This window comes from Coregonus lavaretus, assembly GCF_964263955.1.
Source record: "Coregonus lavaretus genome assembly, chromosome: 14".
Taxonomy (NCBI): Eukaryota; Metazoa; Chordata; class Actinopteri; order Salmoniformes; family Salmonidae; genus Coregonus; species Coregonus lavaretus.
Genome location: NC_140001.1, coordinates 5,887,017 through 5,913,366, shown reverse-complemented (window position 1 = coordinate 5,913,366; position 26,350 = coordinate 5,887,017). Strand labels below are relative to the sequence as shown.

Below are 26,350 nucleotides of genomic sequence, written 5' to 3'. Positions count from 1 at the left end.
CCAATGGCAATATGTAGCCATGCATTGTAACATACAGGCAAACATTTGTAAAAAGAAGTCATTAAAGATTGATAAATTCACAGGTAGACACGGTGACCTTCGATACATACCTCAGTGTTTCACCGAATTTTACCTTTCTTATGCAATACAATATGTGTGTGTGTTTCTTCTTGTAAAATAATTCACAGTAAGAGAGGTTTTAATACTTTATTGCCTTAAAAACAGGTTACATTGCAGTGTTAGCACTTAGCAGTGTTTTAACAATTAGTGTTCTAATTTTGTTCAGTTGATAATCCTCCTGAAGAATGTAAATGTAAAATGTAAGAAATGTTCAGTGTTTTTCTCCAATAAACCAAGGCTGCTTCCAAATATGGGACCCTATAGAGTACCACAGAATGAGTCATAACACCTAGCAGTCAAACAGGGAAATGGTTCCAAACGTTTTTACACCATTAATTTATCCCATAGTGGATTTTAGAAACACATAAAATAAGGGCTGTGTTTCTTGTAGGCTTACCCTGGCGTGACGTTTTGGTAACTGTGTAAATCTCTTTAGGACAAGATGACATTTATCAATGTATTCACCTGTATTTACACACCCAAAATGAAATTCTAATTAGCTGCTAATGTGGCTATCACAAAGAACTACAAATGATCTCGACGAGACTGCCGAATCGAGGCAAAGGTAAGAATCTCTGGATTAACTATCTAATGTTAGCTAAATGTAGTAATGAATAAATTGGCTACATTTCTTTAAAATGGTCAATTCTGTAAACTGTCTTGTGCAAGTTTTAAATTGACACAATACCTGTTAGCAAAGGTGTCAGCTAGAGATGACGTGCAGGAGCTTGCAGGGATTAGTCATTTTGCATTGATGTCTACTTTGATGGTAATTAGCATTTTCGAATCAGAGTAAATTAAGCCGAATATATTGATAAAAGTCACCTTGTCCGAGAGAGATTTACATGGTTATCAAAACGTCACGCCCGAGTATGCCTACACTAAACATTTAAGTCTTTCTAAAATCCCCTATAGGAAAAATGAATGGTGGAAAAAAACGATTGGAACCATTTTCCTGTTTGACCTCTAGGATTTATGGGTATTATGACACCTCCACCATGGGGCTCTATTCCCTATGTAGAGTAGTACACTATATAGGGAATAGGGTACCATTTGGTGTGTACGCAAACCAAGCATTTTCAGTGTTCAGAATAGGAGCTGCATAATTTTCTGAAAGACATGAGTCAAGCTGTCATGCACAATGTCATTATTATTGTTATTACATATTAAGTAGTACATAGTATATATATCATCATTATTTTGATGTTGAAGGAAATTCCACTCTTAAAAATGGTTAATAGTTTATACAACATGCACAAACTTACAGGCAAAACAAGAAGCCATGAGCCATTAGCAGACATCACGATTCCTATCACTAAAATCCCTATTACAACACAACCCAAGCAAGCTGAAGCTGGAAGTAATGCCATTACATTAGACTGTTTGGACAAATACATCGCTTGCATCAGTGAGTGATATGACTTGATTCAAACCCTGTAACATGTAACAGACCTAACAAGATAGATACATTGTCTGATTCTCCCCCCCCCCCCCCCCCCCCCCCCCCCTCAAAAAAAACTAGAGATTTCTAGAATTCCAGGACAAATATATTTTTTAAAATGTTATACAACTGTACAGAGTTGTTGTGAGACAGAGAAGGTAGGAAATACACAATTTACGATATATATAAAAAAATAACTTCAGAGCAAGAGCAGTGTTTACCAAATCAACATAAAATTTTAACGCATAGCATTAGGTTAGTCTCCAACGCTCTGAAGACGACTTCAGAAGAGCATGTCTATTAAAGCCATTTATTATGGCTACTCTATTATTCCTCTACATATGTCACAGTAGTACTTAAAGCTTTGTTGCTGGAGGCTCTGAGAAAATGGAAGAGTGACACGATTAGCCAGTCTGCTTGTGCCATCATGCCAAACTCCTTGTCAATGGAGTTGGCAAGTGCATAAATAGATCTGGGACCAGGCTACGACAAGATATCAATGTTCGCTGAAAAGTTCGACACCGGCTCCCAGATTGTCCTGTATTCTCTGACAACAACCCAGGAAATACTCTACTATAATTAAGCAATAAGGCCCAAGGGGGTGTGATATATAGCCAATATACCATGGCTCAGGGCTGTTCTAAAGCACGATGCAACGTGGAGTGCCTGGATTCAGTCCTTAGCCGTGGTATATTGTCCATTTACCACAAACCCCCGAGCTGCCTTATTGCTGTTATAAACTGGTTACCAATGTAATTAGAGCAGTGAAAAGTAACGTTTTGTCATACCCTGATACACCACGGCTTTCAGCCAATCAGCATTCAGGGCTCGAACCACCCAGTTTATAATATACTATACACAAGTTCATCTGGATCTCCCTGAAACACATCAACAGGCACTCACAGCAAATCCACTGCAACCACTTCAACTAGCGATCCAGGCTAACTTAGAACAGCTGTTCTCAAACACCAACAATAACTCCAAGCCTGTATTTACTTAGTGCATGTGTATTCACTTCACAGTAACAATTCTATAGGCATTTGTAGTATGTCTGAATAATGCCAAAAATAGTGTTAATTACTATTTAGTAGGAAAACCGTTGGCCAAGAATCTATTTTTAAACTATTTATACGTCGTGCTAGGCTTGGGGTCAATTCCGCTTCAATTCAGGAAGTAAAGAGAAAATTCCAATTCCTTTTCGTTGAAAAGCATTGAGGAACATTTTAAATGCAATTTGAGTTCACTTCCTGAATTAACTTAATTGAAATTGACCCCAAGCCTGCATTGCACTATTATGGAGGATTACCTCTATATCCATATCCCACTGCATTGGAGGGTAAACTCCAGATCCCATGATGCAATTCTGCATAATGTGTTCAGTTGTTTTGATACCCCATATTGATCTATTTACAAGGCATAAAACATTTGTCGAAACAGGCCAAAATGATTGGAAGCATAACATTTAAGGCAACACTTATGTTTGTTTAAACTGTCAAGGCGTGATTTAGTAAAGGGCTGTAGAACAAACAACAGTTCAATGGTGGAGGCCCAACAGATCTGGAATATATCTAACAATACAACCATGCAAAACACATATATATTTTTTGTTATATCTAAGAATGTGCAAGTGAAAAGTGGTGCGTTTCAAATGCATACTTAAAACCATGAGGGGGAACTGACTTATCTTCCACATTTAGCAAGGGCACCTTCTGAGGCCCCTGGCTTGGAACGAAAACACAAAAATACACAATAAAATATAACATGATAGTACATTTTTCCATGTACTACTAGCTTATTTCAGTGAATATTTGCTATTACCAGAAAGTTTCAGAGGACAACAATAAGTAATTCAGACTTCTTCATTAATTGTGTCAGAATCTAACTACTAGTACGTGTAGCAGACATCTGTGATTTTCAGGGCAATTGTTTTAGAAAATGCTGTCAACTTTCTATGAACTAGAATGCCTTTCAGTAGCACGGCAGCTCCCACAAACCGCTCAATCTCCACAAACGCAATCCAGCAAATCTAGGATTAGTGTAATTAGTGTTCTTTTAGGAGTGACATTTGTTAGTTTACACCAACATGAGCTTAGAAACATAACATTGAAATGTGTATTGTAACAACAAATGCCCGGTTGGGAAGGTGAGAGAAGGCAGTGACAAATTGGATGTGAAGCTCGTGACTCGTCGTCATGACATTGGGCTGCCTCAGGGTTTGCCCGTCAGGAGGTTGTGGAACCAGGTGCTTGCTGATGACGGGTGCTCCTTGCCCTCCTCTGAGGAGGTGTCATGAGGGAGCAGGAACTGGGAGGAGGTGACGGAGGTGGGACTGCCCAGGTAGGCTTGGTCCAAGCCGCCGTCAGCCTCGGGGGAGTCCTGTTTCCAAGAGCACTGGGGCTGGTACCCTCCAAAAGAGCCCACAGGGGGCTGAAGGTGCTCCTCAGGGCCAGCTTGGGGATCCTCGGGGCATGATGCAGACTGCATCTGGGGCCGGTAACCTCCATCGCCAGCACATTGGGATGCATCAGGCTGAGGCTGGAAGTGGGCCAGGGAGCAGGCCGAGGTCTGGATGCCGGTGTAGGTGACGTCGGTGTGTCCTGAGTCCATGGAGCCGGTGGAGGAGGCCGAGGAGTCGGAGGCGTGAGGACGACCCCGGGAGGAGGAGCCCTCCTCCACCACCTGGTTGTAGTAGCGAAGCACGGCGGGCTCGTCGGTGTCGGCCGCCTCGTCACCTGTACCCTCCTCGTCCTCCTCGGGAACGCTCACCAGAGCCTCCTTGCTTGAGTCCCACACGGGGTCCTCCACGATGTGCACCATGCTGTGGGGCGAGGGCTTCACGTCCAAAGTCCCCTGGAAACAAACACACATTATTTAGTGCTTATGAGAAAAAGTCCTGTTACAAAGTTCTACTAACTTTCCAGAAATGCTGGTTGGAGGATTCTGTATTTTCTGCTTATTCTCTCCTGATTCAGGGCATCCTCCAACCTAGATTTCTGAAAAATCGAGGAATTTTGTCACCCTAGTCCTGTGTCTGGCATCATGTTTTCCCCAAGATGGTGAAGATGGAGAAAGAGAACACAGTGACTAGAAGGGATTAGGCCACACTGATAGGATAAGAACAGAGAGCTTACCTGTGTTATCCCCCAGTCTCCTGGTAGCTTGGGCTCTGGAATTTCGGGGTAGAAGGCCTTCTTCACCCTTTTCATGAAAAACAAAAAGCATAATAACATTATTCTCTGTTATAAACTGGGTGGTTCGAGCCCTGAATGCTGATTGGCTGAAAGCTGTGGTATAGCAGACCGTATACCACGGGTATGACAAAACATGTATTTTTACTGCTCTAATTACGTTGGTAACCAGTTTATAATAGCAATAAGGCACCCAGGGGGTTTGTGGTATATGGCCAATATACCACAGCTAATGGCTGTATCCAGGCACTCTGCGTTGCATCGTGCATAAGAACAGCCCTTAGCCGTGGTATATTGGCCATATACCACACCCCCTCTGGCCTTTTTGCGAAATTATAACAGACAATCTGGTGTTGGTGATTTAGGTTTTTACTGGCTCCGGGGTTACATTTCCTCTAGGTTCAGATATAGGATCAGCTTCCCCTCCCCCAATCCGAACCTTTACAACCATTAGTGGCCGGGAAATGCAAAAGTGACCCAAGATCAAACTACTCCTTTTGACTCTGCCAAAGCAGTGAAAAACACAAGCCTACCATTTCCTCTTCCTGTAGCAAGCGATGGTGATGAGGATCAGGACACAGGTCATGGCGCCCAGAGCAACCAGGAGCTCCAGGATCAGCCAATAGGCTACAGGAAAGGAAGGGGAATGTTAGAGATGCCATGGTGCTGTGCTGTTTACATCTCTTTGCATCCTGATCCAATCGGAGCAGACTAAAACGAATGCCCTGAAACTCACAGATGACTGCTACACATACTAGCAGTCGGATACTAACACATTACTTACAGCACTGATCCATTCTAATCCAAGAGTGTACAATGAACAAATGTGAGAGAACGTACTGTAGAACAGTGAGGCATAGAAACAGCTGTGAGAACATTGTCAATATGTACTGTAAAACTATGAGGCCTATAAACAGCTGTGAGAACATTGTCAATATGTACTGTAAAACTATGAGGCCTATAAACAGCTGTGAGAACATTGTCAATATGTACTGTAAAACTACGAGGCCTAAAAACAGCTGTGAGAACATTGACAATATGTACTGTAAAACTACGAGGCCTAAAAACAGCTGTGAGAACATTGACAATATGTACTGTAAAACTATGAGGCCTATAAACAGCTGTGAGAACTGTGAGAGAATGTTGACAGAACTTAATGTAAAACTATGAGGCCTAAAAACAGCTGTGAGAACTGTGAGAGAATGTTGACAGAACTTAATGTAAAACTACGAGGCCTAAAAACAGCTGTGAGAACTGTGAGAGAATGTTGACAGAACTTAATGTAAAACTACGAGGCCTAAAAACAGCTGTGAGAACAGAGAGAATGTTGACAGAACGTACTGTAGGGATCCAGTGAGATGGACACTGTGGCGCCTCCGTCCTCCCCTGCTGCAGTGTAGGCCTTGACAGTGAACTTGTAGGAGCCCAGGACCAGGTGCCTGACTGTGTGGTTGGTGAGCTGTGGATCTGTGATGTTGGCTGGCAATCAGAGAGAGAGGAAACATAGATGTTGTCCATGGTTACCACTGGTGAGTTCCACTAGTTGAGAGGCTTAAACACAGCTCACCTGATATGTCCTTGTTGAGGGCTGAGGGCTAAATGTATATCACAGGAGGTTTGTGGCACCTTAATTGGGGAGGACTGGCTCATGGTAATGGCTGTAGCGGAATAGTATCAAATACATCAAACACGTGGCTTGATGCCATTCCATTTGCTCCAGCCATTATTTTGAGCCGTCCTCCCCTCAACAGCCTTCACTGATGTATTTATGCACAGTATGTATGCATAGGGCTGGGACGATAAACCCAAAATTACAGACAACGACATTGAAATCCTCTTACCGAAGCATTTTGCTTACGTCGGAAATTTTCGGTGATTTTGCTACAGAACGTTGCTCTATATTTTTCTAAAACCATGATTTGGTCAACAATAATAATAGCCTATGCATTATGTTGATTCCTGCTATGAAAGTATCTTCCTATCCCTGTTTGGCTGTAGTCTGCTGACTCTCACTCTCTCTCCCCACTGTGACACGGAGGAGGGAGAGATGCATTCTGAGAAGCATAAGCATATGACCATTGCTCAAAACTGCGGCAAAAATACAGTTTTTAAAGCAACTACTGTTGTTCTAGTTACACAGAGGAGAGTCACAGCTTTCTGTGAGTATATCATATATTTCTCACCTCTTAATATTGAGTTCACGCACAACCGGAACAGGCTGTAGTTAGTATGGTTTTGATACGCCCGCGGAGCCGAGTTGGGTGGAGCGCGCCATTTGCAGTGAATAGGTCTCCATCAAGTAGCCTAGGCCTAGCGCTGGAAGGTTTTGTAGGACATTAGCCTACATTTACTAATAGATTAATCAATTAGCCTACATGGCTATCTAGCAACAATATCATATTTAGAGTTAGCAATCTACAGTGGGGAAAAAAAGTATTTAGTCAGCCACCAATTGTGCAAGTTCTCCCACTTAAAAAGATGAGAGAGGCCTGTCATTTTCATCATAGGTACAAGTCAACTATGACAGACAAATTGAGAAAAAAAATCCAGAAAATCCCATTGTAGGATTTTTAATGAATTTATTTGCAAATTATGGTGGAAAATAAGTATTTGGTCACCTACAAACAAGCAAGATTTCTGGCTCTCACAGACCTGTAACTTCTTCTTTAAGAGGCTCCTCTGTCCTCCACTCGTTACCTGTATTAATGGCACCTGTATGAACTTGTTATCAGTATAAAAGACACCTGTCCACAACCTCAGACAGTCACACTCCAAACTCCACTATGGCCAAGACCAAAGAGCTGTCAAAGGACACCAGAAACAAAATTGTAGACCTGCACCAGGCTGGGAAGACTGAATCTGCAATAGGTAAGCAGCTTGGTTTGAAGAAATCAACTGTGGGAGCAATTATTAGGAAATGGAAGTCATACAAGACCACTGATAATCTCCCTCGATCTGGGGCTCCACGCAAGATCTCACCCCGTGAGGTCAAAATGATCACAAGAACGGTGAGCAAAAATCCCAGAACCACACGGGGGGACCTAGTGAATGACCTGCAGAGAGCTGGGACCAAAGTAACAAAGCCTACCATCAGTAACACACTACGCCGCCAGGGACTAAAATCCTGCAGTGCCAGACGTGTCCCCCTGCTTAAGCCAGTACATGTCCAGGCCCGTCTGAAGTTTGCTAGAGTGCATTTGGATGATCCAGAAGAGGATTGGGAGAATGTCATATGGTCAGATGAAACCAAAATATAACTTTTTGGTAAAAACTCAACTCGTCGTGTTTGGAGGACAAAGAATGCTGAGTTGCATCCTAAGAACACCATACCTACTGTGAAGCATGGGGGTGGAAACATCATGCTTTGGGGCTGTTTTTCTGCAAAGGGACCAGGACGACTGATCCGTGTAAAGGAAAGAATGAATGGGGCCATGTATCGTGAGATTTTGAGTGAAAACCTCCTTCCATCAGCAAGGTCATTGAAGATGAAATGTGGCTGGGTCTTTCAGCATGACAATGATCCCAAACACACCGCCCGGGCAACGATGGAGTGGCTTCGTAAGAAGCATTTCAAGGTCCTGGAGTGGCCTAGCCAGTCTCCAGATCTCAACCCCATAGAAAATCTTTGGAGGGAGTTGAAAGTCCGTGTTGCCCAGCGACAGCCCCAAAACATCACTGCTCTAGAGGAGATATGCATGGAGGAATGGGCCAAAATACCAGCAACAGTGTGTGAAAACCTTGTGAAGACTTACAGAAAACGTTTGACCTGTACAAATTATTGAGAAACTTTTGTTATTGACCAAATACTTATTTTCCACCATAATTTGCAAATACATTCATTAAAAATCCTAGAATGTGATTTTCTGGATTTTTTTTCCTCATTTTGTCTGTCATAGTTGACGTGTACCTATGATAAAAATTACAGGCCTCTCTCATCTTTTTAAGTGGGAGAACTTGCACAATTGGTGGCTGACTAAATACTTTTTTCCCCCACTGTATAAATCCGGGCCCAGGGGCTATTTTGAAGAGTTACCCAGTTGGGTGATGGTTAGGGTGAAGAGTTACCCAGTAGTGTTAGGGTGAAGAGTTACCCAGTAGGGTTAGGGTGAAGGGTTATCCAGTAGGGTTAGGGTGAAGGGTTACCCAGTAGGGTTAGGGTGAAGGGTTACCCAGTAGGGTTAGGGTGAAGATTTACCCAGTAGGGTTAGGGTGAAGGGTTACCCAGTAGGGTTAGGGTTGAAGAGTTACCCAGTAGGGTTAGGGTGAAGGGTTACCCAGTAGGGTTAGGGTGAAGAGTTACCCAGTAGGGTTAGGGTGAAGGGTTACCCAGTAGGGTTAGGGTGAAGGGTTACCCAGTAGGGTTAGGGTGAAGGGTTACCCAGTAGGGTTAGGGTGAAGGGTTACCCAGTAGGGTTAGGGTGAAGGGTTACCCAGTAGGGTTAGGGTGAAGAGTTACCCAGTAGGGTTAGGGTGAAGGGTTACCCAGTAGGGTTAGGGTGAAGGGTTACCCAGTAGGGTTAGGGTTGAAGAGTTACCCAGTAGGGTGAGGTGGGATGCGTTTGTCAGGTAGACGGTGTATCCCAGGATGAAGCCTCTCTGATGCTCCAGTGGAATCTGATCCCAGGTCAGCTGGACGTCAGAGCCCTCCTGGTTGGGTGACAGCCTGGGGACGGCCTGAGACGGGACTGCATAGAAAGGGAGAGGGAGGGTCAGACGTGACAAGGGAGATATTTAAAGGGATAGTTCACTCAAAAAATACTTTAGTATTTTGTTAAATTAGTCCACTGTTGATACGGTCCCATAAAATTGTACATGTCAGCAGTCAGGTTCGCTAGATAGAGCACTTTCAGTACACAGAAGGAAAGTATGGTAATAGAAAATGTATCATATGATGCAAAACGCTTCATCAGCACACTTTTAGATTGGTACTTCTTGCTCTATCTTGAATACTGTTGAGACCATATCAACAGTGTTGTTTTGATTTGTATTTTATTTATGCAGGGGAACCTATTGAGACCAGGGTCTCATTTACAATGCTGCCCTGAGGACAACAATACAACAAATTCTAAATGATCAATAAAAATGACATAAACAACACTACAGTACAGCTTCAAAACACCACAAATACAATTGATTATATTCAAATCCAAACAGTTGCAATTCTCATTAATTCCACTCAACATTGAAGTCCTAAAGTGCCCCAGAGGGAGGGGGGGCACTAAAACTGAAGGAGGATGTACCTAGATCGATAGTTACTAGAGGAACCTTGAGAGTTAACCATCCCTGTCCACGTGTTTGGTATCTCATAGTTTTATATATTAACAGTGAAGTCGCTGGTTCTAATCCCTGAGCCGACTAGGTGAAAAATCTGTCGATGTGCCCTTGAGCAAGGTACTTAACCCTAATTGCTCCTGTAAGTCGCTCTGGATAAGAGCGTCTGCTAAATGACTAAAATGTAAATGTAAATGTAAGTTGGAAACTAGTGTAGTAGAGCTTTTTAAACAGAAATTGAGTAATGAAAAGCCCGACGGGACATTAATGACGACCAGTCAATCTTTTGATGCAGGATGCAGTGATGCGTATGAAATCATTCAGATGAATCATTCAGATGTTCATTGGCAAACTTCAGACGGGCCTGTATATGTGCTTTCTTGAGCAGTGGGACCTTGCGGGCACTGCAGGATTTCAGTCCTTCATGGCGTAGTGTGTTACCAATTGTTTTCTTGGTGACTATGGTCCCAGCTGCCTTGAGATCATTGACAAGATCCTCCCGTGTAGTTCTGTGCTGATTCCTCACCATTCTCATGATCATTGCAACTCCACGAGGTGAGATCTTGCATGGAGCCCCAGGCCGAGGGAGATTGACAGTTCTTTTGTGTTTCTTCCATTTGCAAATAATCGCACCAACTGTTGTCACCTTCTCACCAAGCTGCTTGGCGATGGTCTTGTAGCCCATTCCAGCCTTGTGTAGGTCTACAATCTTGTCCCTGACATCCTTGGAGAGCTCTTTGGTCTTGGCCATGGTGGAGAGTTTGGAATCTGATTGATTGATTGCTTCTGTGGACAGGTGTCTTTTATACAGGTAACAAGCTGAGATTAGGAGCACTCCCTTTAAGAGTGTGCTCCTAATCTCAGCTCGTTACCTGTGTAAAAGACACCTGGGAGCCAGAAATCTTTCTGATTGAGAGGGGGTCAAATACTTATTTCCCTCATTAAAATGCAAATCAATTTATAACATTTTTGACAAATGCGTTTTTCTGGATTTTGTTGTTGTTATTCTGTCTCTCACTGTTCAAATAAACCTACCATTAAAATTATAGACTGATCATGTCTTTGTTAGTGGGCAAACGTACAAAGTCAGCAGGGGATCAAATACTTTTTTCCCTCACTGTAGCTCATCCGTATGTTTTTTCAACGTCAAATTATTGTCAATCCAAAAGGCCAGATATTTATAGGCTGGAACCTGCTCGATAAAAGAACCATCCAATGCATAAACGTGTAAGCCATCTGAAATATTGCTATGAGAATTAGAAAACAGAATACATTTAGTTTTTCCCGCATTAAGTACCAATTTTAAATCAACAAATCTGATTGCAGCTCCAACATAGCCTGGTCAGCCATAGGGCAGTAGAGTACATAATTGTCATCTGCATACTGATAAATGTTACTGGTCTTTGCAAATAGACCAATATGATTATATAAATAGTAAAGAGGTCAGGTCCCAAAATCGACCCCTGCAGGACACCTTTAGTAATATCGAGTTAACTTGACACCATCAGAAAGCACACATGGTCTCCTGTCTGACAGATAGTTCCCAAACCACTTGCAAGACGCCTGGTCGAGGCATATTTCAGACAACTTTGAATGAGTAGGGGATGGTCGACAGTATCAAAGGCCTTGGATAGGTATATAAATATGGCAGCACAGTGATTCCTATGATCTAAGCAATTTAATATAAGACAAGCGTAGTGTATTAATGAACAAAATGCTCAAACGTGTTTTCTGGAGTAAAATATCCCTGAAAAAGACAAATACAATATGCTCAATGCAGTCATTCAATTGCCAGCCAACCTACCCAGTTCCTGCATGTACCCATGCCACCTCTCTAGCAGAACCGTGGACTCTGATGAACAGGCGTACAAAGAAAACGTGTATCTCACTCCTGCAAAAAAGTTACCTGGGAAGGAGAAAAAAGCATTTATTGAGACACACTCAGCGATGGACAGGCTGTCTGGCATTTCTGGCAAATGCCAGATGGGCCAGTCACACACTAAATCGATTATTTAAACATGAAAAAAAGGTCCATCCCAGACTCACTGGATTGAACCACGGTGTTGGTGTTGTCCGCTGCCACCTTGGTCCACTCCACACTGCAGTCCTGTGTGCAGCTAGTGTTGTACCAGTCCACCACGTAGCCACAGCTAGCGTTAGTTTGGGCCACCCAGGACAGGGGAAACCCACTGCCATTGAACGCGACCTTGGAGATGGTGGTGTCCTCTGTATCTAAAAGACAGTCACAGTTCAGTCTCAGTCCTAGAGCCCTTGTTTTCCCAACATGCATCCCTTTTAAAGTTATATGTGTAAGGGAGGGAGTGCCAAGGCAAGTATTCATAAAGTGTCTCAGAGCAGGAGTGCTGATCCTAGTGCCCTATTATTAATGATGATTTCAAAAGCCAAACTGATCCTAGATCCGGAGTCCTATTCTGAGACGCTGAATTCGGGCCTCCTTTTCCCCCATTCTTACCTGGCAAGTGTCTGGGGATGACGATGTTCGCTGGGAGGGAAACTCCTGCAGGGTTCCGCGCAGTGACCGTGACTTTACTCCCGCGGTCAGTCATGTTGATGGGGTGACTGTACATGCTCTGGGGGAGGGTGAAAGTCTGTTGGCCATTCTCCTCGGGGCTCCACAGGGTCACCTCATAACCGCTGACCTGGCCGTGGCTCTCTCTCTTTGTTAGAGGCTTGAGGGGAAAAGCATAGCCGGTGAAGAGTACATTTAGGGACAGTTTTGCAGACACAGATCAAGGCTAGTGCTGGACAAAAAAAACATGCTTAATGGAGAATTTCTATTGAAAGTGCTTTTAAATCCAGGACTAGTCTGGGAAAGGCCCTTAGTAGTGTAGCTACATGACCACTCACACACACAGAAACCCAATATATTACGGTAAGCAGCTACGTAGTACTCACTTTCCACAAAACACGGCCTAGGTTGTCGCTGTCCATCCACACCCATATGTCAGGAGCCTTGGGGCCTGGCACAGGAGAAAAAAAACAGAGCTTTAAAGCTAGAATACTTCATGGTGAAACTGCCACGGCCGTTGGCGATATTACAACAAAGAAGTTACTGCAAACAATGAACACTGTTTTCCCCCCTCTGACACGCGCGATGGAACAGCAGCATATGTAAGGCAACATGTTTTACCACGAGGCACCATTGTTTTACCACGAGGCACCACGCTCCCCAGCTCTGCTTAGTCAACCAAACAAAAACAATAACAACGGCCGTGGCGCCGTTTCCCCTACTGCAGGATTCCATCCTTAAAAAGTGTTTAGTTCTGTATTTCAGTGTTTCCTTATTGTCTAATGAAAGCAGTATGTGTGGAAACAGCACCGCCATGTGGCCAAAAATATAAATGCCTCATGACCAGGTCAAAGGCAGCTCCTAGTCATTGGAATGTCAAGTCTCATTCCAGAGTTAACTGCTACTGTGATTATGTTGCATTTCTTTTAGATGTTTACTTTTGTATGATTTATATATGATCTCTGTCAGTGTATACCTCTGTAAGGCCTCATCTGTAAAACCTTTCGTCTCAATCCCACTATTTATTTATATTTAATAAAAGAATGTTCACAAAAATATCTCCAATGACAAGGGGTGTGTGCTTACGGTCCATTTTGGTTTGGAAACTCAGCGGCAAACTCCACTCTCCCCATTTCCAGAAGTTCTTCTGGGATCCACAGCGGACCTTAACGCTGTACTCTTCATCGGGCTGCAGGTCCTTCAGTACCACTGTGGTCAGTCCGTGACCAGTGTAGGTTTGCTAGATGGTTTAAAAAAAAAAAGACAACACAAAACCATACAATACAACTGATTATTTCAATGAAAGTCATGATTTTTTAAGTCATATACATATTCACATGATCCTTTCCTCCATATTCTCATGATCACTGTCTCGTTCAAATAGAATTGAATAAGGGCGGTAGTGGTCGAATACTTTGAGATGTTCCAATATCCCCCTTTAAATGTCTAACTCTTTACCTCCTTACTCTCTGTACTCCCTTATTATTTAAATATTATTCAAAAAATGTATCACACACAAAACATTTGGTTTTTCCCCTTCCTCCATTTGTGAGGACGTTTGGTAACATCAGGGATATTGGATTACGTTCATTTTTGAGGATGATGCTAAATCATGCTAACTACTGCCTGTAGCAAAGGTAAACAACAGATTATTGTGGATGCTGTCACTACTGGCTTACATAGACAACTCAAGGTAAGATTAAAAGGAGACGTTTACTTTTTTCAACCAAATCTTTGATGTAAATGGCATGTTATAGAAGAGCCCAGACAGACACCTGTTTTGCGATTTCACTTGGCTGGTGGGGGTAAGTTTCTCAAAACCAAATGAAAAATCGCTAAAAACGAAAGAAAGAAACGAACTTGTCCTTTAATGTAACCCAAACATGTAGATTGGATAAAGCAGCCCTTTAAGTCCACTCACTGTGCTGCTGTTCCAGTGGCTGGTACGTTGCACCTGGCAGATAAGGGACAGCCTCTCGTAACCATTGTAGTTCCAGTGCCAACCCACACTGGCATTCCAGCTATAGACCTCTGGGGTGGTCAAATTCACAGGGGCCACTGGACGGACTGGCAAAAACATTACATTCAAAAGAGTGTATAAAGACCTTGCTCTGCAGCACTGCTGATGCTGTGACTTGTTGTATTGAAGTTTACACACAGTAATATAATATGAATAACATTTAGTAATAATGAGACTGTATCGAACAGCAGCACTTACCTCTGTGACCCAGCTGGGCTGCGTCTGTAAGCCTGAACTGGCCCAGCGGGTTGCGTGCGACTAGGGTCCAGTTCCCTTCCCACTGCTCCCAACCACAATGCATGTTGCTGTTCTTGGCTTTGGTGCAGTTCCTGAACATTCCAATGGCAAAGAAAAGGGATGAGAGCAGACATTATATCCCCTCCAATAGCCAGGTTATTGCGTCCCAAATTGCATCCTATTCCCTATACAGTGCACTACTTTTGACTAGAGGCCATTTGCAACACAGACATATCTAAAGCTGCAATATGTAACTTTTTGGGCGATCCAACCAAATTCACATAGAAATGTGAGTTATAGATCTGTCATTCTCATTGAAAGCAAGTCTAAGAAGCAGTAGATATCTTCTATGTGCACTATTTCTATGCTTCCCGTTCTTAAGTTTAGTTTTTGCGTCTTTTACTTTCAGTTTTGTACACCACCTTCAAACAGCTGAAAATACAATATTTTTGGTTATGGAAAATATATTTCACAGCGGTTTAGATGATACAATGATTCTCTACACTCTGAGTGCTTGTTTTCTCACATCAACTGAAATTAGGCGAATTATTAGAATGGCGGATCGATTTCTGCATATTGCACCATTAACGTCATCTATTCAGGAAACATAGAGGATCAAATGTGAACGTTTGTAAGACTGTACCTTCCGTTCAGGGTGTAGTACGTCTGACGGGTCTTTCCAAACAGGTAGGTATCTCGGCCCTTTGTCCACTGACAGTCCACAGAGATCAGGTCATGGGTCTCACACACCAAGTCACTGGGCAGAGGGGGGTCTAGAGATGGTGGTGGGGGGGGTATGGTCAAGGAAAATCTCTTAACATGCTTAGCCAATAGCCATTCACATACTGTACAATAGATAACAGACATACAATGCAGCTTAGCCGTGATTGATTCACTACTAGTGAAAGTTTGAGGGTCTGCATGTAGGGAATTCTGCATTGAACAAATGCAAACCCTTCACTACAAAGTGCACTTACACCCCACGAACACGACGGCGCCGGTGACCATTATGTTCTTCTCGTTGCTGCAGACCACATTGGTCCCGGAGGGGTTGGACGGTTCCCGAATGGTCATCGTGGTAGCGTAGGTCCGCCTACTCAGCATGGTCTCGTTCATCTGTAAGGTTTTGTACCACAGGTTCCCAAACTGCTGACCCTCTTCCACGATGCAGCAGAACGTCATGTCGCTGCCCACGGGAACCGTTTTCCCCTCTGGGTACATTTGTGCAACCGCGTTGTCCGGGAGGTCCAACCCTGGGGGGGGGGGGGGGTGAGAAACAAATAAATCTACATTTTAGATACTTGGGAGAAGAATAACCTTTTTTTTTTCTGGCTCAAAATGGGGTGGTGGGCGTCACCAATGGTACGGTCGCTGACTGAACATTTTACAGGTCCTCCTCTTTAGCTGTTTTAATACAAATTTCCTGCAATTCTACCCATTTTGCCATAGTATCTGAATGACTTGAACGTAACAAAATCAATGCGGGCCCCATGCCATGACAAAAATACTCCTGACTGTCTAGCTTCGATCTTTTCTACATACTTTATATACAGGTAAAAGTCAGTAAATTAGAATATTTTGAAAAACTTGATTTATTTCAGTAATTGCATTCAAAAGGTGTAACTTGTACATTATATTTATTCATTGCACACAGACTGATGCATTCAAATGTTTATTTCATTTAATTTTGATGATTTGAAGTGGCAACAAATGAAAATCCAAAATTCCGTGTGTCACAAAATTAGAATATTGTGTAAGGGTTACATTTTGAAGACACCTGGTGCCACAAAATAATCAGCTGATTAACTCAAAACACCTGCAAAGGGCTTTAAATGGTCTCTCAGTCCAGTTCTGAAGCCTACACAAACATGGGGAAGACTTCAGATTTGACAGCTGTCCAAAAGGCGACCATCGACACATTGCACAAGGAGGGAAAGACACAAAAGGTTATTGCAGAAGAGGCTGGCTGTTCTCAGAGCTCTGTGTCCAAACACATTAATAGAGAGGCAAAGGGAAGGAAAAACTGTGGTCAGAAAAAGTGTACAAGCGATAGGGATCACCGCGCCCTAGTCAAGATTGTGAAAAAAAACCCATTCAAAAATGTGGGGGAGATTCACAAGGAGTGGACAGCTGCTGGAGTCAGGGCTTCAAGATCCACCACCAAGAGACGCTTGAAAGACATGGGTTTCAACTGCCGCATACCTCGTGTCAAGCCACTGTTGACCAAGAAACAGCGCGAAAAGCGTCTCACCTGGGCTAAGGAAAAAAAGAGCTGGACTGCTGCTGAGTGGTCTAAAGTCATGTTTTCTGACGAAAGCAAATTTTGCATTTCCTTTGGAAATCGAGGTCCCAGAGTCTGGAGGAAGACAGGAGAGGCACAGGATCCACGTTGCCTGAAGTCTAGTGTAAAGTTTCCACCATCAGTGATGGTTTGGGGTGCCATGTCATCTGCTGGTGTCGGTCCACTCTGTTTCCTGAGATCAAGGGTCAACGCAGCCGTCTACCAGCAAGTTTTAGAGCACTTCATGCTTCCTGCTGCTGACCTGCTCTATGGAGATGGAGATTTCAGGTTCCAACAGGACTTGGCGCCTGCACACAGCGCAAAATCTACCCGTGCCTGGTTTACGGACCATGGTATTTCTGTTCTAAATTGGCCAGCCAACTCCCCTGACCTTAGCCCCATAGAAAATCTGTGGGGTATTGTGAAAAGGAAGATGCAGAATGCCAGACCCAACAACGCAGAAGAGTTGAAGGCCACTATCAGAGCAACCTGGGCTCTCATAACACCTGAGCAGTGCCAGAAACTCATCGACTCCATGCCACGCCGCATTAATGCAGTAATTGAGGCAAAAGGAGCTCCAACCAAGTATTGAGTATTGTACATGCTCATATTTTTCATTTTCATACTTTTCAGTTGGCCAACATTTCTAAAAAATCCCTTTTTTGTATTAGCCTTAAGTAATATTCTAATTTTGTGACACACGGAATTTTGGATTTTCATTTGTTGCCACTTCAAATCATCAAAATTAAATGAAATAAACATTTGAATGCATCAGTCTGTGTGCAATGAATAAATATAATGTACAAGTTACACCTTTTGAATGCAATTACTGAAATAAATCAAGTTTTTCAAAATATTCTAATTTACTGACTTTTACCTGTATATATATATATATGTGGTATTCTTACTTTAAGTGTACACTGAAAACGTTTTCTTACTGTTTGGACATAGGCGGCCCCAAAACAACACTTAGGCAGCCCACACAATACTTTCCTATGCAGAATAAAAACCCTGATTATGGAGGCATAGACCTGCCCCACCGTAAAATACTTGATTTATTCCAGAGGAGCAATTAGTTTGAGTAGGTCTGCAGCAACAACAACATGCCACACCCATCATCATAGTAACACTGCTGACAGGTCTATCTAAAAAGGCAATTCTGTCCATAAAAATGACATCTACAGCTCACCTGTTGTTTTATGAGTACATGATGCTATTGAAAAATGTAATATTCCTACCTTTTTGCAAAATAACGGATAACTTTCCCAAAATCCCCAGGTTTTCCAGAAGTTCTGGTTGGAGGATTCCGGATTTCTGCTCATTCCCTTCTGATTGTGTGAATCTTACCCTACTCTAGGAAGAATAATATATAGGGAGTGCTGCAAGCCCCCTGTATGCAGAGAGACCAACCTGGAAGGATCTGTTGAGAACTCCATTCGCTGACATCTTGGCCGTCTCTGGAGCGCACTTTGACCGACAGAGAGGTACACTCCAGGGGTACTGGAGAGGTCCAGTTCCATTGGTGCTTCCCTGTGCTCTGGTCTGCTGTTACACCCACTGTCTCCTACCAAAACAAATAGTCTAATTGTTAAGACGTTGGTTTCCTGAGCGGGAGACCAGGGTTCAGATCCCACCCATGACAATAGAACATGCTGAAGTCAAGTCAAGAGACACGACTGAAGAGCATGACATTCCAAGTTGAACACGTAGCCTACAGACGCTAAGAAAGCATAAGGATCTGTCACAATATACCTTTTCAATGAAAACAGTCTTGATCAAATATAATACCTCACTTACATTCAACACAATCTCCATGAGTTCAGTGCGTAGAATCTCCACGTCAAAGGTAGAGGCGTGGCCGTCCTCCCATGTGACCGACAGCTTTTGTGCTGCCTTGTCTGCGTCCAGCCTCACTTGCTGTGGAGGCGCGAGTCCTGCAGACCCATCGACAGTTTGAAAACCCAAATACAGAATGCTTCAGTTAGTGACTATCAAGTCCTGAGCATCAATATTATCTGATAATAAAACGTTATGATGCTTTATTACTTGTTATGTGCATGTACTGAACCTTCATAAAGTCTTATTAGAAGGCTTAAAATATTATATAAACACCAATCCATCTCACTGGATAGACTTACCACTGGCCTGGCTCTCTGTGACTCTCAGGCCCAGGAGCAGAATGCAGAAGAACCAACTTAGCATGGTGGTCAGTTAGATCCTTCCAGGCAATGCAGTCTGTGGTTTACTGCAACAGCAGTTGAGACATGGCGATGGGAGACAACAGCACTTCCCTGTCGACACACACAATAAGACAATAAATATTAAAGACTAAATTATGAATACATTAGCCTTAAAGTCTCTCCATCACGTAATTTATCATGTGATTTACCTGAGACCGCAGAATTGCAATATCAGTTAGACACCCTATGATTACGTGGCACAAGTCGGCGTAGTTGTTTGACTTGAATTCAGCAGAGCCACTTCAATTTCGAGAAAGAGTAACAACAAACATTAGGCTACTACATACAATATAATATAATGTTTTCTTTTAAGTCTACAAAAAAAAAAAGCTATTACTGGCATAAAATGTGACCAAACTAGCAGCTGCACTAGTAAAAAAATATCACAGACAAATTGTTCCCATTTCCCCGTACAGTAGATTTGCATGCAGTAGCCTAGCTCTGGAACAAGGACTTAGTGCAAATCACTTTACTAAGAGAGCAGAGGGAAGTTGTAATAATTAACCAGATACAAGCTGTTATGATTAGCCTAGCCCAACAAGGAGCCACAACATTTTGGATGACTTTTGGACTTGCTTCTGCTTAAAAATGTCATTACATTGCATTAAATTTGTTTTGAGAAACGTTGGATTGTAAATACATGCATGTGAATAAGTTGAAGTCGGCTTTTAGCAGACAGTGATAGGTCAGATCAGATTCTTCATTATTCCATTACACATTAACAGAGCCAGATGTGTTTACTGCATAGGTACAGTTGAAGTCGGAAGTTTACATACACCTTAGTCAAATACATTTAAACTCAGTTTTTCACAATTGCTGACATTTAATCCTAGTAAAAATTCCCGGTCTTAGGTCAGTTAGGATCACCACTTTATTTAAAAAATGTGAAATGTCAGAATAATAGTAGAGAGAATTATTTATTTAAGCTTTTCTTTCTTTCATCCCATTCCCAGTGGGTCAGAAGTTTACATACACTCAATTAGTATTTGGTAGAATTGCATTTAAATTGTTTAACTTGGGTCAAACGTTTTGGGTAGCCTTCCACAAGCTTCCCACAATAAGTTGGGTGAATTTTGGCCCATTCCTCCTGACAGAGCTGGTGTAACTGAGTCAGGTTTGTAGGCCTCCTTGCTCGCACACACCTTTTCAGTTCTGCCCACAAATGTTCTATAGGATTGAGGTCAGGGTTTGTGATGGCCACTCCAATACCTTGACTTTGTTGTCCTTAAGCCATTTTGCCACAACTTTGGAAGTATGCTTGGGGTCATTGTCCATTTGGAAGACCCATTTGCGACCAAGCTTTAACTTCCTGACTGATGTCTTGAGATGTTGCTTCAATATATGCACATAATTTTCCTTCCTCATGATGCAATCTATTTTGTGAAGTGCACCAGTCCCTCCTGCAGCAAAGCACCCTCACAGCATGATGCTGCCACCCCCGTGCTTCAAGGCTGGGATGGTTTTCTTCGGCTTGCAAGCAACCCCCTTTTTCCTCCAAATACAACAATGGTCATTATGGCCAAACAGTTATATTTTTGTTTCATCAGACCAGAGGACATTTCTCCAAAAAGTACGATCTTTGTCCCCATGTGCAGTTGCAAACAGTAGTCTGGCTTTTTATGGCGGTTTTGGAGCAGTGGCTTCTTCCTTGCTGAGCGGCCTTTCAGGTTATGTCGATATAGGACTCGTTTTACTGTGGATATAGATACTTTTGTACCTGTTTCCTCCAGCATCTTCACAAGGTCCTTTGCTAGTTCTGGGATTGATTTGCACTTTTCACACCAAAGTACGTTCATCTCTAGGAGACAGAACGTGTCTCCTTCCTGAGTGGTATGACAGCTGCATGGTCCCATGGTGTTTATACTTGCATACTATTGTTTGTACAGATGAACGTGGTACCTTCAGGCGTTTGAAAATTGCTCCCAAGGATGGACCAGACTTGTGGAGGTCTACACATTTTTATCTGAGGTCTTGGCTGATTTCTTTTGATTTTCCCATGAGGTCAAGCAAAGAGGCACTGAGTTTGAAGGTAGGCCTTGAAATACATCCACAGGTACACCTCCAATTCACTCAAATTATGTAAATTAGCCTATCAGAAGCTTCTAAAACCATGACATCATTTTCTGGAATTTTCCAAGCTGTTTAAAGGCACAGTCAACTTAGTGTATGTAAACTTCTGACCCACTGGAATTGAGATAAGGTGAATTATAAGTGAAATAATCTGTCTGTAAACAATTGTTGGAAAAATTACTTGTGTCATGCACAAAGTAGATGTCCTAACCGACTTGCGATAGTTTGTTAACAAGAAATTTGTCGAGTGGTTGAAAAACGAGTTTTAATCACTCCAACCTAAGTGTATGTAAACTTCCGACTTCAACTGTATGTAGGATCTTAACATGATCACACTTTTGTTGCTGAGAATGTTCCTACACAGCAGGAAATGCAAACTTGTAGTGTATTCGAGGTTTGAAAAGCTTCTAAAGTTTGCTATTTCCACTTTAAAATGTCGATTTGCCTTAAGGATCGTTCTGTCACTTCAGAGATCTCAGATTGTTCTGAAATCGTTTCTGTAGTTAGAAACAGATAAGATTAGCGTTCCTGCAGCATTATTTTGTTGAAATATAATTTGATCTCTGAGAAATTAAGCTAATTGATTGCACCCAAATTGGCCATTTTAATTTATAGGATTCATATAATATTCAATAAATACAGTACCTAATATCCGATTTGGACTAAGCTTTTTTCTAACAATGAGTAAGACATGGGGAAACCAAAGAAATGGTCAAAAGCCAACACCCTATGCCAATCCCACGCCAACAACGAGTATTTAGTATCAGTTCTCTATGTCTGACATGTAGTATGGAGCTGCAGTTCGGAGTATAAACCATACTATGTAATGTATTCTCAGGGAATTTTGTGATGTTTTCTTCCCCCTGTTTAAAGAAACTAGTAATTTAAGTTGTTAAGTTTATGCCCCAGACTACATCCTGATATTACCAGGTTCTGAGCACTAGATGGTGCTTTTCCATGTGATAATGTTACCATTCATTAGAGTTACCAGCCTCAGAAATTGCAACCCAAATAAATGCTTCAGAGTTCAAGTAACAGACACATCTCAACATCAACTGTTCAGAGGAGACTGGATGAATCATGCCTTCATGGTCGAATTGCTGCAAAGACACCACTACTAAAGGACACCAATAACAAGAAGAGACTTGCTTGGGCCAAGAAACACGAGCAATGGACATTAGACCGGTGGAAATCTGTCCTTTGGTCTGATGAGTCCAAATTTCAATTACAGTTGTGAGTCTTTCTGGATTTAGTCTCTAAGAGCTTTACACACCTGGATTGTACAATATTTGCACATTTTTATTTTAGAAATTCTTCAAGCTCTGTCAAGTTGGTCGTTGATCATTGCTAGACAGCCATTTTCAGGTCTTGCCATAGATTTTCAAGCCGATTTAAGTCAAAACTCGGCCACTCAGGAACATTCACCGTCTTCTTGGTAAGCAACTCCAGTGTAGATTTGGCCTTGTGTTTTAGGTTATTGTCCCGCTGAAAGGTGAATTAATTAAGCTCAATTTAATCCATTTTAAATTCAGGCTGTAACACAACAAAATGTGGAAGAAGTCAAGGGGTGTGAATACTTTCTGAAGACATTGTAAACCCAACAACTTAAATTACTAATTGGCGTGGGGTGTGGAGGGTCCGTGGGTGGCTTTTGACCATTTCTTTGGATTCCACTAACTCATTGTTAGAAAAAAAGTTTGGTCCAAATCGGATGTTAGGTGCTATATTTATTAAATATTATATGAATCCTATAAATTAAAATTGACAATTTGGGTGTAATCAATTAGCTTAATTTCTAAGAGATCAAATTATATTTCAACAAAATAATGCTGCAGGAATGCTAATCTTATCTGTTTCTATCAACATAAACAGTTTCTATCAACATAAACAATTTCAGAACAATCTCAGATGGTGGGTGTCAATCTTCTTTCTTGTGCTTTTTGAGGTGGAAAGACCCCTAATACATTTTTTTATCAACCCCTACAAAAAAATGGCCATTAATTATAATCCACATAACAATTCACATTTCCTGTTGGTTCAGGATTATTTTCTTGCTGTAGCAAACTGGCTCAAATTAAGATCTTACATCTGTAAAATGTAGCCTGGTCCCAGATCTGTTGGTGCTATCATGTCAACTCCTTGTCATGCCAAACATGCAACGAGTGACAAGGAGTTGACATGATAGCAGAAACAGTTCTGGGAGCAGGCTATAAAATGCCCTTAGGTGTGATACATCTATGTGCAAGAGCTAGGGATTGGGGGTTAAATCAAATTGGATGTAACATTGTATTGTGATGTTGTCATGACTCCACTCCAGTTGGTCTAGTTCCCTTGGGCAAGCTTGAGCAGGCCTATCATCACGTATTACAATATTAACACAACTGTGACTTATAGGAGTGTCGATCTCTACCAAACCCATTAAAAGGAACATTGTAGGCGGCTAACTGGGTTTGCTACTTTTAGAAAATAAAATACTCTACAGGTGAGGAAAAATAGAGCCCAGCCCTAATGCAGATCTCCCAATGAAAAAGACATGACAGTTTCACGCATCAATGGCATTGCATGGTTTGGCTCGAAACATCATCCACCAGAAATGAACAAGGTGTCTCTAGTCTACAGGTGTATAAAGTGGCCCTTACATTTTTTGTCATTTAGCAGACGCTCTAATCCAGAGCGATTTACAGGAGCAATTAGGGTTAAGTGCCTTGCTCAAGGACACATCGGCAGATTTTTCACCTAGTCGGCTCGGGGATTAGAACCAGCGACCTTTCGGTTGCTGGCACAACGCTCTTAACCACTAAGCTACCTGCCGCCCCAGGTATTTCACATCCAAACGACCTCAGAATTATGTGGAAAATGACACACTGAAGCAAGAAGTGATAAAGCATACAAGCTCATTCCCAAAGTCCTATAAGGAGAAGGAAGTTCAAGTGCAGAGTAGAGGAATCAATATTGGCTGCTATAAATCCCTAGAGACTACAAACACCACAATAGTCCGCATCCCACAACTGATTGTTTTACAGAAGAACCATGTACAATAATGCATTTCTGTGGAGCATTGAAACCAAGGATGGGGGAGGGTGTTTGCTTCTGTTTTACTGGAAGGAGCCGATCTAGTCCTCTGCCGTTTTTAGGAACGTGGCCAACTAACTAGTTTCCTTCCTTTCCTTCAAGTTAATAAATAGAAAAGACAGTGCTGATCTTAATGTGTCTTTGTTCTCTTTCTGGGGAAAATACAGCTCACTATCAAAATACACAGTACAATGAGACAGACAGAATAATAAGGCTAGCACGTATCCTAAATGAAAAGGGTTATAACTGAAAAAGCTTGCAGCAGCACCTCACTTGAACACAGAACTATTCTTCCACTGTGTAAATAATCAGCGGTGTGAGAAAAGGAACACGGTCACAGCATTTCAAATACACAAGTCGAACAACTCACACTGCACTCCCTTTAAGGGATTTTAAGTCATGTTCAGTCAAAGCTGGGATGTTAGAGGAACACATCCTCATCAGTTTTAGCGCTGTACTGAAAGTACTCTATCTTGAAAACAGTGCTGAAATGCACATTTGGACCAATGAACAAGATACCAAAATATTGTTTTTGAGTAAAGTGATCCTTTCCTCCCATCCACGTAATATTATCTCGCCTAGATGCACTAGCTTGTTACTTGACACTCTTCAGTGATAAATAACTATTGTAAATCAATACATGTTTAGGTAACTAGCATGTGTTAATGTACAGAGAGGTAGTAATGGGCCATTTCATGCAGCAATCCAAAACAAAACACCAGTGAGTACTGTTAACATTGTATTTTTAACTTAGTTTAGTTCAAAGAAATGTAATGTCTGGATATTTTTAAAATGTAAATAATGGTTGAATAGTAACTAATAAGGACATAATTAAATTGTAGGGTTGGTGGGGCTGCCTAGCTAGCTAACGTTACCCGTCTATTTAAATGAGCAATATCTTCCAAATAATGTTTTTGATACTGGGTTTACTAAGCTAGTTAGCTAACGTTATGTTCATATTCAAATAGCTAATCTTAAATGAATAGAAGTAAATTGTTATCAAACGTATGATAGCCAGTAAGGTTAGATATGATTATAATACACATTGTATTTCAAAACAACATGCCATGGCCTTTCCTTAGCTATCTAACGTTAACGTTGTAAATTTGCTCATTTTAAATAAGTAGTTAACGCGTTAGGCCTTGATGCAACCTACACACCAATGATTCTTTACAAAATGTCTCTAGACTAGATGATGCAAGCCACCAACACCATAATAATAATAGCCTCACTATAACGTTAGCTAACTAGTTTATAGTTTTGTCAAATTCTACTAGGCTACTTGCCATCAGACTATATTTGGCTTTCTAGCTAGCTCCGCTACATGCAGACATGATGTTGTTTCATGTTTTGGTAGAGCGCGTCAGTTAACACATTTCAGTGTAATAAAAATATCCCACATTACCTTACGCCGACCTCGGATCACGTAGTAGATCTTATTTTATAACAATTCACCTTTTACTTATCAACAACCAGTGGATATTAGATACAAAACAAATCTAAAGACAGTTTAAATGTGAGTGTCAACAGGCTAGCTGTCTGGTCAAGCTTCGTCGTGTGTTCAGAAAATTCAGAATTCCAGAATGTCGGATTTACTGGAAAAGGCTTACGATACACGTCCGATTCCATTTCGGTCTGAAGCCTCCTTTCTCCACTGCTTCATTCCTTAGCTGTTTGCAAATCTGAAGTAATTTGATAGATAAGATCAATATGGCCATGGCTACACACATTATCTTGATAGGCCTTCGAATTAATTTGATCTATTAAGAGCTTTCAAGTCCAGTACATCAAAGGGATGGAAGAATAAGAGACTAGAGACTGAAATGGAACTGGGCCTGAAACGTCAAATTGGCGACAAACGGACAGCATTTCCGGTCTCG

The 26,350-nt window shown here is 41.9% G+C and overlaps 1 protein-coding gene across 1 annotated transcript; it reads right to left on the bottom strand.

The window, feature by feature from the left end:
• Positions 1–193: 193 nt before the first annotated feature.
• lifra (LIF receptor subunit alpha a) lies at positions 194–26,050 on the bottom strand. Its single transcript, XM_084176526.1, has 18 exons — positions 25,876–26,050; positions 19,227–19,379; positions 18,886–19,022; positions 18,499–18,652; positions 15,785–16,060; positions 15,451–15,580; positions 14,769–14,899; positions 14,472–14,617; positions 13,637–13,790; positions 12,937–13,001; positions 12,494–12,710; positions 12,067–12,252; positions 11,825–11,926; positions 9,285–9,434; positions 6,091–6,228; positions 5,283–5,376; positions 4,693–4,759; positions 194–4,411 (listed from the first exon to the last, which is right to left on the bottom strand). Exons 2-18 carry the CDS (start codon positions 19,288–19,290, stop codon positions 3,770–3,772), a joined length of 2,853 nt encoding a protein of 950 aa, XP_084032652.1. The 5' UTR covers positions 19,291–19,379; positions 25,876–26,050; the 3' UTR covers positions 194–3,769.
• Between the last annotated feature and the right edge of the window lie 300 nt (positions 26,051–26,350).